The sequence below is a fragment of the Aquarana catesbeiana genome, linkage group LG13 (assembly GCF_042186555.1).
Source record: "Aquarana catesbeiana isolate 2022-GZ linkage group LG13, ASM4218655v1, whole genome shotgun sequence".
Taxonomy (NCBI): Eukaryota; Metazoa; Chordata; class Amphibia; order Anura; family Ranidae; genus Aquarana; species Aquarana catesbeiana.
The window spans coordinates 171,887,463-171,902,862 of NC_133336.1; the positions used below are offsets into that span (position 1 = coordinate 171,887,463).

At 45.6% G+C, this 15,400-nt stretch overlaps 1 protein-coding gene across 1 annotated transcript in view; it reads right to left on the bottom strand.

The window, feature by feature from the left end:
• Positions 1–15,400, bottom strand: part of LOC141117640 (receptor-interacting serine/threonine-protein kinase 3-like) — a 71,399-nt gene that overhangs the window by 26,506 nt on the left and 29,493 nt on the right. Inside the window, exon 4 of the mRNA XM_073610588.1 lies at positions 6,003–6,052. Coding sequence (XP_073466689.1) covers positions 6,003–6,052 — 50 coding nt within the window. The remainder of the gene's footprint in view (positions 1–6,002; positions 6,053–15,400) is intronic.

Sequence of the window (15,400 nt, forward strand, 5' to 3'; positions counted from 1 at the left end):
GTACTTGGTTTGTCACTAATGTATACCATTTAGTAACTAACTATTTCGTTAGCACTTTATCAGCGCCCCCTACCACTTACCACTTCAATAGGCAAAACCAAAGCGCAATGTTCACCCCCCTTGGCATTTTTTGTGTTTTGTTGCCTCATAACCTGGAATTAACATGGATTGTTTGAGGATTTGCATCATTTAATTTACAGAACATGCCCACAACTTTGAAGATTTTTTTTTTTATTGTGAAGCTAACAACAAATAGGACAAAATAACAGAAAAAGTCAATGTGCATAACTATTCACCCCCCTAAAGTCAATACTTTGTAGAGCCACCTTTTGCGGCTATAACAGCTCCAAGTCTCTTTGGATAAGTCTCTATGAGCTTGCTACATCTTACCACTGGTATTTTTGCCCATTCCTCCTTGCAAAACTGCTCCCCCTCCTTCAAGTTGGATGGTTTGTGCTTGTGAACAGCAATCTTTAAGTCTGACCACAGATTTTCTATTGGATTGAGGTCTGGGCTTTGACTAGGCCATTCCAACACATTTACATGTTTCCCCTTAAACCACTCAAGTGTTGATTTAACAGTGTTTTTGGGGTCATTGTCCTGCTGGAAGGTGAACCTCTGTCCTAGCCTCAAATCATACACAGAGTGGTACAGGTTTTGCTCAAGAATATCCCTGTATTTAGCACCATCCATCTTTCCCTCAACTCTGACCAGTTTGCCAGTCCGGACTGCTGAAAAACATTCCCACAGCATTGATGATGCCACCACCATTTTTCACTGTGGGGATGGTGTTCTTTGGGTGATGTGATGTGTTGGGTTTGCGCCAGACATAGCGTTTTCTTTGATGGCCAAAAAGTTCAATTTTAGTCTCATCAGACCAGAGCACCTTCCTCCATACATTTTGGGAGTCTCCCACATGCCTTTTCGCAAACTCAAAACAGGCCATTTTGTTTTTTGCTAAAAGTAATGGCTTTCTTCTGGCCGCTCTTCCATAAAGCCCAACTTTATGGAGCGTACAGCTTATTGTCGTCCTATGTACAGATACTCCAGTCTCTGCTTTGGAACTCTGCAGCTCCTCCAGGGTTACCTTAGGTCTCTGTGCTGCCTCTCTGATTAATTCCCTCCTTGCCCTGTCCGTGAGTTTTGGTGTGCGGCCGTCTCTTGGCAGGTTTGCTGTTGTGCCATGTTCTTTCCATTTGGTTATGATAGATTTGATGGTGCTCCTAGGGATCATCAATGATTTGGATATTTTTTTATAACCTAACCCTGACTTGTACTTAACAACATTGTCCCTTACTTGTTTAGAGAGTTTCTTGGCTTCATGGCAGTGTTTGGTTAGTGGTGCCGTTTGCTTAAGTATTGCAGCCTCTAGGGACTTTCAAAAAGGTGTGTATATGTAATGACAGATCATGTGACACTTAGATTGCACACAGGTGGACATCATTTCACTAATTATGTGACCTCTGAAGGTAATTGGTTGCACCATAGCTTTTTATGGGCTTCATAACAAAGGGGTGAATACATACGCACATGCCAATTATCAGTTTTTTATTTCTGAAAAATAGTTTTATGTATATATTTTTCTAATTTTACTTCAACTTAGACTATTGTGCTCTGATCCATCGCATATAATTCAGATTAAAAAAACATTGAACTAAAGGCTGTAATGTAACAAAATAGGTAAAAAGCCAAGGGGGTGAATACTTTTGCAAAGCACTGTACACATTTCCCCATCTTTATTACATTTTATTAATAATCCCTCCCCCCATCATGTCTGGGAGGCCATCAAGGAGAGGCAGACATTCCCATGGCACTGTGAGGAGGCCAGCAATGTATGTGCCTGCAGGCAAAGGTGGAGGTGGTCCGTCCTCAGGCAGGGCATTATTTCCTTTGTTTAGTGATGTTGCCCATGCTATCCAGCCACAGCATGCAGAGGAGGTGGTGGACTGGCTTACTAAAATGTAATGTTTGTATGTGTGCACTGTTATCTATTTTGTTCTGTTTCCGGTCTTATAGCAGCAGCATCTTGAATGTAAACGCTTTTTTAGGTTGTGCCCCCCAAGTCTGTTGTTTGGTTGGCTTACTAAACCATCCTCATCCTTTTCATCCTCCCTCACCCAACCAGAGACTAGTGCGCAGTCCACCGCAGCTGCCAGAGTGGCTTATTCTGCTTCCTTGTCCACAGCTACTTTTGCCAAAGCCCCAGCATCAGGCATGGGGGAGTCAGCTGAGTTATTTGAAGACAGCGTCAGCCACTTGCTCCTTGACGATACACATCCATTACTTGATTTAGATTTTGGTTCTGAGGTTGAGGAAGGTAGGAACATGAGCCTACAGAGAGGGGAGAACACTGGTAAACAACAAATTGGCAGTCAGGTTCCCTCAGCCGCAGCGTATTGCCACGTTATCTTCAGTGATGATGAGGGTTAAGGAGATGATGAGGTCACTGACGTGACCTGGGTGCTGAATACAGCAGAAGAAGAAAGTGAGGGTGAGGCACAACCTCAAAGAGGCAGCCATCATGAAAGAGTAGAGATCAGCCACCCTATTCCGTCACATTGTGGAGCCGTTCTCTCCCGACTCACTTCCTACAGCTCAGCTGTCTGGGCTTTTTTAGCACATATGCAGCCGATCGCACTGTTGCAGTTTACAAACTTTGCCTCAAGCAAAGCATGGCAAAAAAAAACACCAGCCAAAACACCAAGGCATTTAACCTCCCACCACTTAGCCCGTTGGCCAGAGCACCTGAAAGCCACACAGAAGGGACGCAATTCTGCTCCTCCTCACTCCTCATCTTTCCGGTCTACCCCCACTATACCTCATGATCTCTCAGCAGCCTCTACTGACAGGGATGATTGTATAGCGAACGGTGTCCCAGGTCCTTGCAGCACATCTGCCAGTAGCACACCACCAGCTGTAGAGTATGACAGGCAAATGTCTCTGCCCCATCTGCTGCGAAAGAAAAAATAGTCACTGCCACCCACATGCCCAGCGTCTAAATTCAAGCTTGTGGCCACAATAGCAGGTTCCCCGTCGCTATTTCTTTTCACATAAGACCATTTCAGCTCTGTACCATCACGTGGAAGGCAATATTGTGGCATCGGTGGGCAAGGCAGTCAGCCGCAAGGTCCACATTACTGCTGACATGCGGTCCAGCAACCAGGGTCAGGGATGATATATTTCGTTCTCAGCACACTGGGTAACTCTGCTTGCAACTCGGAAGGATGCAGGACAGGGCTCAGTGCTGCAGCTTGTTGTGCCGCTACGTCTCCATACAGCTAGTGGTGATGATGTGAGATTTGTCAGCTCCACCCCCTCCTCCTCCTCCATGCCCTATGAACCACAAGTACCCCCTAAGCATTCAAGGGGCTATTCAATGAGTCAGGCTAAAAGGTATCATGCAGTGCTACAGCTGGTGTGTCTAGGGGACAGTAGCCACACTGGAGCAGAGATTCTTGCAGGGACATTCCCAGATGGCGTGGTTCACACCACAACAGGTGGAGTCAGGAATGGTGGTGTGTGATAATGGCACAAACCTCCTGTCTGCCCTTAGACAGGGAAAGTTCACACATGCTTGGCACATGTCCTCAATTTGGTGGTGCAGCGTTTCCTAAATAGGTACCCAGGTTTTGAAGATCTTCTAAAGCAGGCCAGAAGAATCTGTAGCCATTTCAGGTGGTCATACACGGCCAGTGTTCAATTGGCTGAAATTTAATGGGAATTTCACCTGCCCACAAACTGCCTGATTTATGACATGCCCACCAGGTCGAACTCAACTTTGGCAATGTTGCAGCGGCTGCACATGCAGCAGAGGGCCGTCAATGAGTACCTGTGGAAGTATAGCACATAGAGGCTCAGGCTGGCTCGGCCCCCCCCCCCCCCACACCAATGGCTGCTGATAAAGGTTGCATGCACTGTACTGTCACCACGAGGAGGTGACAAGAATGGTGAGCCGTGACAATGCGTGAATCGGTGACACAATCCATGTTGTGTTCCAGCTGGAGCAGACTATGCGTGGCATTATGGACAGGGCACTTGAGGCAGAGCAGCAGGAGGAAGAGGAGGATTTCCTTTCCTCTCAAGGCCCACTTTATGCAGACACTATTTTTGCCATGCCACAGAACACACAAGAGTTTAGGAAGGTACAGGAGGGGGAGAAGGAGGATTCTGGCAGTTTTAGAGGCATTAAAGCAGAGCAAGATTTACACCAACCCCTAACAGATGGTTTTCCATCCCCAGAACCCTTGGAAGTAATACGTGGCTGGCAGGAGGAAGTTCCAGATACTGTAATCTTTAGTGACCCAGAGGAGTCTGCTTCTCATGCCTCCGCAAAATTGTGGTGCATGGGCTCCCTCATGTTTCAAAGCCTGCAAAAGGACCTGAGAATATGTGGCGTCAAGGAGAAGGAGCACTATTGGTTGGCAACCCTCCTTGACCACCGTTACAATTGGAAAGTCACAGAACTCATCCCGTCCCCACAGAGGGAGCAGAAGATAAAATCTCTTGAGGAAACCTTAAAATGGAGTTTATGTAAAGCTTTTCCCGACTCTGGTAGGGTACAGTCTCGTGGAAAGCGTAGTTTTGAGGCTTATGTTGGTCAAGAAATTAGCGGTGGAGAAGGGGGGCCGCCTAAGTCCAAAAATGTTTTAGTCCTCGGCATCCAGGGCTGTTAGCTTCAACATCCCATTGGCAGCATCTTCATCATATGTTGGACAATTATCTAGGGACGAAAACAGACAGAGGTTTCCAGTTGACGGTCCACTGGATTACTGGGTCATCGGAATAGACCACTGGTCAGAACTTGCCCAGTACGCAATTGGGCTGCAATGTATCCAGCATGCTTTCCAAACGGACATTCAGTGCTGTCTGAGGTTTTGTGACAGATAAGAGCGTGTCTGTCTACAGACTCTGTGGATTGGCTGACATTTATCAAAATAAATCAATCCTGGATTAGCAGCAGCTATCAAGCCCCTGATGCCGATGTCACAGATTAAGTGCTTTCTGGATCTCGAAATTCTGAAAGACTGTCTAGGCTGCCTAGCTTTGTGAGTGTTAACTACATCTGGAAGAAATGTCTGGAAATCTGGAAGCCCAATTTTTCCACACCTGTTACTTCTATTCAAAGTCTGCGAAAGAGATGCCAGAATTTATCCAAAAAGTCTCTAATCTTGTTCCGAGTGCAATAAATTGTGGCCTCATCATACAGACCGGCTCCCCAAGCCATTGTTTAAAAAATAAAGAAAGCTTGCAGGGAAAATGTCATTTTTTGGTCTTTATAAATGTCATTATTGCTACAGCAGGTTCTATACATGGTACAGATGTGCCACTTTACAGAAAGGCTAAGGGGACCCCCCAGGCACTATATTAAAAGGCATTTGTCATTTTTTATGCTTTCACTTTAAACATCAGTAAATCACTGCTCATTTAAAAATAATGTTTTTTACAAACATTTTTTTATTTATACATCTCCTCCAGGGCAGTACGCAGACCCCCATAACCATTGTATGCCCAATTACTTGTATATAAGCCTTCAAAATGGGAACTTTTCATTTTTCCAGGTCCGGTCCAATAGACTTCAATGGGGTTCGTTATTCGGTTCCTATTTTCCGGGTTTGCGATGTTTGAAAGTACTGCTGCAAACCAAACAGGGGGTCATTGGGCCCATCTCTATTGGCTGCAAATGTTTAGGTATGCCCCTGACCAGTGACGGGACAAGGTCATCCAGCTCCCAGGGCAAAGAAGTCAAACTGCGTCCCCTTCATTATGTGTGTGCTGTCACCGTGTATCAGAATGAGCTCACTGGTGCCCCCATCCATACAGTTAGCTGCTGTGTCCAGCCACCCCTCCTGCCCACCCCTTGTCCCGGCCCTGCCCCTGACACTTATTAGAGCCCAAAATATATCTTTGATGAACATCAAAACATATTCTACTTTACAGAACAAGTCCAGTTGAATGTAACTATTGTAAAACATAACAAAAGAATGGGGTCTAAAAAGACTTACCTGGGTAAGGCTCTTCCCCTGAAAAAACTGCCCACACTAAGATTCCGAAACTAGAACACGGAAAAACATAGCAAAGAGTTAGTGTCTAAAATATGGTAAAAACAATATAAAACACTATTTAATTATTTTTATTATTATTATTATTATTATTATTATTATTATACAGGATTTATATAGCGCCGACAGTTTACGCAGCGCTTTACAACATTAGGGCAGACAATACAAGTACAATACAATTCGATACAGGAGGAATCAGAGGGCCCTGCTCGTTAGAGCTTACAATCTAGGAGGGAGGGTCAAGTTATACAAAAGGGTAATAGCTGTGGGGGATGAGCTAATGGAGAAAATAGTGCAGTTATTAAATGGAGGCAGGATAGGCTTCTCTGAAGAGGAAAGTTTTCATGGATCGCCTAAAAGTGGATAAATTTGGAGACAGTCTGACAGATTGGGGTAGGGAATTCCAGAGGATGGGCGAGGCTCGGGAGAAGTCCTGGAGGCGGATATGGGAGGAGGTGATGAGGGAGCTAGAGAGCAGGAGGTCTTGGGAGGAACGGAGATGGCGATTAGGTTGGTATTTTGAGACTAGGTTAGTGATGTAGCTGGGGGCAGAGTTGTGGATGGCTTTGTAACTTATTGTTAGTATTTTGAATTTAATTCGTTGGGCGAGTGGCAGCCAATGGAGGGATTGGCAGAGAGGGGTAGCAGACACTGAGCGGTTTGTAAGGTGGATAAGTCTGGCAGCAGCATTCAAGATGGACTGCGGGGGGGATAGTCTGTTTAAAGGTAAGCCAATGAGGAGTGAGTTGCAGTAGTCAAGGCGAGAGATAACCATGGCGTGAATCAGGAGCTTTGTGGTTTCATTGGTTAGAAAGGGACGTAGTTTAGAGATGTTGCGGAGGTTGAGGCGGCAAGCTTTGGAAAGTGAATGGATGTGGGGCTGAAAGGAGAGTTCAGAATCCAAGATAACACCTAGCACCCTGATATGTGGGGACAGGGGGATGGTTGTGCCATTGCTCTTGACAGAGAAGTCAAGGGAAGAGGCATGTGGGGGAGGAAATATTATAAGCTCGGTTTTGGACAAGTTGAGTTTGAGGAAGTGGTGTGACATCCATACAGATATGTCGGTTAGTAAGTTAGTGATGCATGAAGAGACTGATGGAGTGAGTTGAGGTGTGGAGAGATAGATTTGCGTGTCATCAGCATAGAAATGATATTGAAAGTCGTGGGAGGCTATCAGCTGACCCAGGGAAGAGGTGTAGATTGAAAATAAAAGAGGTCCAAGAACAGAACCTTGGGGGACCCCGACAGAGAAGGGAAGAGGAGTGGAGGAAGTAGAGTTGTAAGTGACAATGAAGGTGCGTTGGGATAGGTAGGATGAGAGCCACTGAAGAGCACAGTCACGGAGACCGAGGGAGTAAAGTTTTTCGAGGAGGAGGGGGTGGTCAACCGTGTCAAAGGCAGCTGAAAGATCCAGAAGTAGGAGTACAGAATAGTGTCCATTGGTTTTTGCAGTTAGTAGGTCATTTGTAAGTTTTAAAAGAGCAGTTTTTGTGGAGTGTTGAGGGCGAAATCCAGATTGAAGGGGATCAAGAAGGTTGTTTTTAATGAGGTGGTCATTCAGTCGGTTGTAAACCAGGCGTTCAAGGAGTTTAGAGGAAAAGGGGAGCAAGGAGATAGGGCGTAGGTTGTTAAGATTGGTAGGGTCCAAGGACGGCTTTTTGAGTATGGGGGTGACCAGTGCATGTTTTAGAGCGTCGGGGAAGATGCCAGAGGTGAGGAAGAGATTGAAGATGTGGGTTAGAGAGTGTAGGATGGGGTCAGAGGGTGACCGTAGCATTTGAGAGGGAATAGGGTCCAGGGGACAGGTGGTTAGGTGGGCGATAGAAAGGAGTTTAGCAACTTCATCTGTAGTAGCAGATTTGAATAGGGGGAGTGTCAGTTGTACCTGTTGACATGGGGTCTTAGCTGGGGGAGATGCCTGTAGAATGGGGATTTCATCACAGATTGTATCAATGTTGTTTTTGAAGTGATTAGCAATCTCCTGGGCAGTGAGTGAGTCAGTGGGTGGAGGCGGTGGAGGACAAAGTAGAGAGTTGAAGGTAGAGAAGAGTTTACGGGGATTGGATGAGAAGGTGTTAATAAGAGTTGTAAAATAGGTTTGCTTGGCAGTGTGGAGGAAAGAATAGTATTTTTGGAGGGCAGATTTGTATTGGTTGAAGTCTTTGAGAGACTTAGTCTTGTGCCACAGACGCTCAAGAGCACGACTACGTTTTTTGAGACTTTTAGTGTCATCTGTTTGCCAGGGTTGTAGGGGTCGAGGCCTGATTCTGCGTGTAGTGAGGGGAGCGAGCTTGTCCAGGGTGGAGGACAGAGATTTATTGTAGATGGACGTGGCTTGGTTGGGGCAGGACAGGGGAGAGATTTTGTCATAGAGGTGGTCAGTAGCAGAATAGAGGACAGAGGAGTTGAAGTTGCGAAAGTTTCTACGGGTGATGGTTAGGTGATTGGAGGGAAAGGTGGTGGAAGACAGGGGGAGAGAGAAACTAATAAGATGGTGGTCGGAGAGAGGAAAAGGATTGTTTGAGAAGTTGCATGGAGTGCATAGGTAGGAGAATACAAGGTCAAGGGTATTGCCATCAGAGTGAGTAGAAGCCAGTACCCATTGCTTCAGGTCAAATGAAGAGGTTAGACTAAGAAGTTTAGAAGTAGCAGGAGTGTTTGTATTAGCAGGGATGTTGAAATCCCCGAGAAGGATTGTTGGAATATCCGAAGAGAGAAAGTAGGGTAGCCAGGCAGAAAACTCATCAAGGAAAGTTGATAATGGTCCAGGGGGCCGGTAAATCACAGCAATTCTTAGGGAACTGGGAGAGAATAGACGTATACAGTGGGCTTCGAATGATGTGAGGGAAAAAGAGGGAGGAGGGTAAATAACCTGGAAGGTGCTCTGGGGGGATAGGAGGAATCCCACTCCACCTCCCTTGCATCCATTAGGCCTAGGGGAGTGAGTCCAGTGAAGGCCACCCTGGGAGAGGGAAGCAAGAGAAGGGGTGTCATATTCGTGGAGCCAGGTTTCGGTGAGAGCAAGTAGATTGAAGGAATTAGTGACAAAGAGGTCATGAACAGCAGTGAGTTTGTTGCAGACAGAGCGGGCGTTCCAGAGGGCACAGGAGAGAGAGAGGCTGGCGTTGGGAAGAAGAGGAATGGAGACTAAATTGTGTAGATTACGACTACTGCCAGAGGATGTAGGGTGATGGTGATGGGTGTGTTGGGTACAGTTAAATAAGGGAGGCCCAGGGTTTGGGGAAATATCTCTAGCGATTAGGAGAAGCAGAAGAGTGAGGGAGGTAATATGAGAATATGATTTGTATGAGGGGACATGCTTCAGTATCCTGGGGGTATGTTAGCAAGTGGGCTTAGAGTTAGAAAGAGGTGATGAGTGCAGTAATAGGGGGAGGGGAGAAGTGAGGGTGATATGTACAGATTGTGTGGTGGAGCAGAGGGATGTAGAAAAGAGAGCTTGAGGAGAGAGGCTGCAATTGTTAAGAGGAGGAGAGGTAAAGAGAGCATGTTTCAGAGATGGTGAGATAATATGAAAATGAGGTCTGCAATCTGCTATGGTTTGCTTTGTGCAAATCGCTGAAGTGCAAGAGCAGAAGTGCCACTTATTTTAAGAACGCCACTTCTTTGGAAGAACCCCTGTATGTGCAGCCCCCTGTATGTGCTCCCCCGTAAAGAAAGCCTTGTTATATACTGTGTTGGGTGTGGATGGAGTCTGGCAATTAATCAATTGGGAGGGCATATTAGGAACACAGCAAGCAGGGCATAACTTTCACACCACAATCAAACTGCAAGGGGACTAAAAGGCCAAAATTGTAAAGATAAGGAAACCCATAATTTAGGTAAGACTTAATGGCTAAATAAACATTGAAATAATGTGAGCATGGCTACAGATGTAGTTGAGACAGCGGTGACAAAAAGATTACCAAAAATGTATGTAAGCGGTCAGTCAATTTTCAGTTGGCAGGACATGGGAATATAAACGCAGATTACCAAAAATGTATGTAAGCGGTCAGTCAATTTTTAATTCATTGTCTCATTTTTTTTTGTTTAAAAATAACAAACATTTTATACTTAGCTGCTCTATGCAGTGGTTTTGCACAGAGCAGCCCAGATCCTCCTCTTTTCAGGTCCCTCCTCAGCGCTCCTGGCCCCTAAAGCAAACAGTTTGGTATGGGGGTACCCGAGCCGCAGCTCCGTGTGTCCATTCAGACATGGAGCCACAGCTCAGCACCACCCCCTCTCTCTCCTCATTGGCTCACTGACTTTGATTGACAACAGCGGGAGCCAATGGCGAGGGAGAGTCCCGGGCAGCCGGGTCTCTCGTGCAACATCGCTGGATCAAGATGGGGCTTAGGTTAGTATTAGGGTGGCTGAGGGGGGAGCAGCACACAGAAGGTTTTTTATCTTAATGCATGAATGCATTAAGATAAAAAAACCTTCTGCCTTTAGGACCACTTTAAAAATAAAACACAAACTTCCAGTTAGGCTATTATTCCTAATTATTCACGGAATACCAAGTTAATTGTTCCTAAAACAAGCTCAGAGTTATGAAGAGGAAATGCACTGCAATATGATGGAAAGGTCAATTCAGATTCCATCAACTATAAATTAAAGAGGAACTTCACCCCCTTCACCACCTGATCCTTGTGTTTATGTGCTCAAGTTTTATCCTGAATTCACATACTCGCCAATCCAACTAATACGATTTTAACACTTCCTTGTGTTAGAGCCTCTCTGAATAAAACAATTATATGATATATCATTGCTCTAATTTTGAACTGTGAGTTTAATTTTCAGATAGAATGGAACTGTCCTATACAAGTCAAACCTTATAGATTTTATTATAAATGCTAACTTTAAAATATGCAGACACTTTTCAATATATATAATCTTTTCATGTGACAACACTGAAGAAATGACACTTTGCTACAATGTAATTGAGTGTACAGCTTGTATAACAGTGTAAATTTGCTGCCCCCTCAAAATAACTCAACACACAGCCATTAATGTCTAAACCGCTGGCAACAAAAGTGAGTACACCCCTAAGTGAAAATGTCCAAATTGGGCCCAAAGTGTCAATATTTTGTGTGGCAACCATTGGCATTTCTAGGTGGCAAAAGACAAGGGTCTTCAGCCCGAAATCAGAGCCTGGCACCGGGGGGGTTGGGTTGTATGGAGGGGGGTGGGGGGGTGTTACCTACCGGACACGCACTGACATACACTGACACGCACTGACCTACCTGGCTGACATACACTAAATATCAGTATATTTAAATGGAAAAGCAAAGAAAATGGACTTTGTAGGCACCAATTATAAAAATATATATATGAATTTTTATTGTACACATAATACAAAAAACACACATGTTAAAACATTACAAAATAAGGTGCCAAAGGCTAGCTAAGTCTCTCTCAGATAGGTCATAGACCCCAGAGATAAACCCTTAAAACAAGGACATATCCCTACAGTGTAGTATAATAGACAACAAACTTAGCTCTACTTGTTTCACAATTGAATGCTTCTCACAATATACAAGTGATAAACACAGTTGGTATTAAACATCTTGGTAGAGAGTCTCAACAATCTGTGGGAGGTACCACAAGGCAGTCAACAGGTGGATCTCCAGAAAGACATGCAAAGGGTGAAGCAGCTGACATGTGGGGACGTGCCTGGTAAATAGGCTATATTGGATATGAAGAAGGGGGAAGAGAAGAAATAGTAATGGCAGAGAAAAAGAAGATATATAGATACAAAGAGGCATATATATGTGCATAGATATATATCTCTGCTGCGAAGAAAAAAGAAGAAGCGTAAAGACCCAACAAGGGTTGGTTAAGGTAAATTTAGAAAATTCACTCCATGCAGGAAAAGGGTAGGTGAACGTTGTGAGATACAAGCACATAAGTTTAAACATACCTTAGATGAAACAATTAAATAATAATTCTGATAAGTGCTCAGTATAAAACGAGCTTTTAGATGGTAGAACTGTGCTTGATAATAAACATTGTCGCTTCTAGAATGTATGTATAGATAGTAATTAGAGACAGTTTCAAACGATAATGGTTTATTCATCACATAAGTTCAGCAGCATTGCTCAAAGAGTACTAATGCTGCGTACACACGAGCGGACTTTACGGCACATTTTGTCTTGAGGACTTTTCGACGGACTTTACGAATGAACGGACTTGCCTACACACGATCAACCAAAGTCAGACGGATTTGTACGTGATGACGTACGACCGGACTAAAACAAGGAAGTTCATAGCCAGTAGCCAATAGCTGCCCTAGCGTTGTTTTTTTGTCCATCGGACTAGCATACAGACGAGCGGACTTTTCGACCAGACTCGAATCCGAAAAGATTTGAAACCTGTTTCATTTCTAGGTCCGTCAAACTTTTGGGGAAAAAAAGTCATCTGGAGCCCACATACGATCGAATTGTCCGATGGACTCTGGTCCGCCGAACCAAGTATGCCGTAAAGTCCGGTCGTGTGTACGCGGCATAAGTCTCACCTTATAATGGTGGTTTTATATAGCATCTTTATATCAAACATAGAGAGTGTTCACTTCAAGGAACTAACAGTAGAAAAAGGAAGCTAGATGGAGGTTTATCTGCAGCGGCACAGTAAGTTTGGCTGATGCCAGGTAAGAGCCATCTACAAGAAAAGGAAAATGTATACCTAAATCTCTGCAGTGCATGTGTTACATCAACCCAGCAGCGGGGGTACAGTGAACAACTAAAGAAGGGTAAAAGCCTTACCAGAGAGGATGGATTAGTAGGTATGGATATGTTCCGCAAATGCAAAACGCCGTTTGGGAGAGGTAGCATGGTGCAAGGCTGACAGGTCAGCCTTAAATGCACGTCCTAATCAGGTGTGAGCATCACCTGATTCCTCCAGGAAGGGCTGCGCACGCAACCCCGCATGGCCGCGCATGCACAGTACGCAGAGCGGCTGCAAAGAACACGGCCGTACGAAGAGGGCACAGTCCTGAAGCGATCCAGGGCCAAGGGTTCCCCCCCAGCGTGAAGCCGCTGTAAAGGCAGATGGATATAGCCAGTATGAGGTGATAGTATGACCAGAAGGAGGAAAAGCCAAGAAGGGAGAGCACCTAACCCGGATCTAGAGCCGCAAAAAATGTCTCCAGAGAAGGGATGAACTGCGGCTACCCGGCCACACATGCAACTCGCAACACCAGCACGTCACAGAAATTCAGAAATTGATGCCAATGAGGTCTCCACCACAGGCTCGAGACAAAAAGCCATGATCAGACATAGGTAGAACAGGTAGCACCTATAAAAAAGTAAAAATAAAAGATGAGAAACACAGACATTCATTAATAAAAAGTAACTGCAAACACTTTTTATATGTGACATCAGTTCATTAGTGAGCAGTAAGAAGAGATAAACAAAAGGAATACCAAATAAGTAGAACCACATCGCTATACAAATAGATATCTGCTTTGGAAGTGAAGAGCCCAACAGGGCGGGAGAGGGGCGAAGGAGGGACAGGAGTTGCCACAGCGTGAAGAGGCAGGATGTACGTCAAATGCAGCCACCGTGCCTGTCAATTGCAGCCACTGTGCCCATCAAAAGAGAGAGAGACACACACACTGACCTACCATTCTTTCATACACTGACCCACACTGACCTACCTGACATGCACTGAGCTACCTGCCCTTGCCCCCTTAAAGCCCAAGTTTATTAAAATTAGTCAAGGGGCAGTCAAATGAAGCCAATATGCCCCGTCAAATGAAGCCAGTGTGCCCCGTCAAATAAAACCACTGTGCCCCGTCAAATAAAACCACTGTGAAGCCACTGTGCCCCATCAAAGTAAGCCACTGTGCCCATCAATTACAGCCACTGTGCCCGTCAATTGCAGCCACTGTGCCCGTCAGAGAGAGAGAGAGAGAGACACCTTTTTTTTTCTTTAATCGTCGTTCTGTCCCAGTCCCAGCCACCATGGCCGCTATACAGCGTTACTCTAGAGTTTGAGGGAGAAGGGGGCGTCGCCTTGCCGGCATTCTCCTGCTGCTTTCCTCAGGCTTTGCCCATCTATACAAATTCCGAACCCGGCACTGCCCATCATTGAAATATCCGCCCCCTTCATGTAAATATCCTTCCCTCACCTACATGAACGTGCCTCGGCAACGAGAGACAACAGCTGATCGTAAACTCAGCTGTTCTGAGGCTCCGTGTGGCGCATGCGCAGTTACACCCGGGCACTATTCGATAGCCGGGCACCCGATTTTCGACAGAACACCGGCGCTTACACACTTGGGGCTATTGACCCCACATTCGGGGCTCCAGCCTCAATAGCCCCACCTTAACGATGCCTATGGTGGCAACCATTATTTTCCAGCACTGCCTTAACCCTCTTGGGCATGGAGTTCACCAGAGCTTCACAGGTTGCCACTGGAGTCCTCTTCCACTCCTCCATGATGACATCATGGAACTGGTGGATGTTAGAGACCTTGCACTCCTCCACCTTCCGTTTGAGGATGCCCCACAGATGCTCAATAGGGTTTAGGTCTGGGAACATGCTTGGCCAGTCCATCACCTTTACCCTCAGCTTCTTTAGCAAGGCAGTGGTCATCTTGGAGGTGTGTTTGGGGTTATTATCATGTTGGAATACTGCCCTGCGGCCCAGTCTCCGAAGGGAGGGGGATCATGCTCTGCTTCAGTATGTCATACTACATGTTGGCATCCATGGTTCCCTCAATGAACTGTAGCTCCCCAGTGCCAGCAGTACTCATGCAGCCACTATGACACTCCCACCACCACGCTTGACTGTAGGCAAGACATACTTGTCTTTGTACTCCTCACCTGGTTGCCGCCACACACGTTTGACACCATCTCAACCAAATAAATTTATCTTGACTATCAGACTACAGGACATGGTTCCAGTAATCTATGTCCTTAGTCTGCTTGTCTTCAGCAAACTGTTTGTGGGCTTTCGTGTGCATCATCTTTAGAAGAGGCTTCCTTCTGGGACAACAGCCATGCAGACCAATTTGATGCAATGTGCGGCATATGGTCTGAGCACTGACAGGCTGACCCCCCAACCCCTTCAACCTCTGCAACAATGCTGGCAGCACTCATACATCTATTTCCCAAAGACAACATCTGGATATGACGCTGAGCACGTGTACTCAACTTCTTTGGTCAGCCATGGCGAGGCCTGTTCTGAGTGGAACCTGTCCTGTTAAACTGCTGTATGGTCTTGGCCACCGTGCTGCAGCTCAGTTTCAGGGTCTTGGAAATCTTTTTATAGCCTAGACCATCTTTATGTAGAGCAACAATTCTTTTTTTCAGATCTTTAGAGAGTTCTTTGCCATGAGG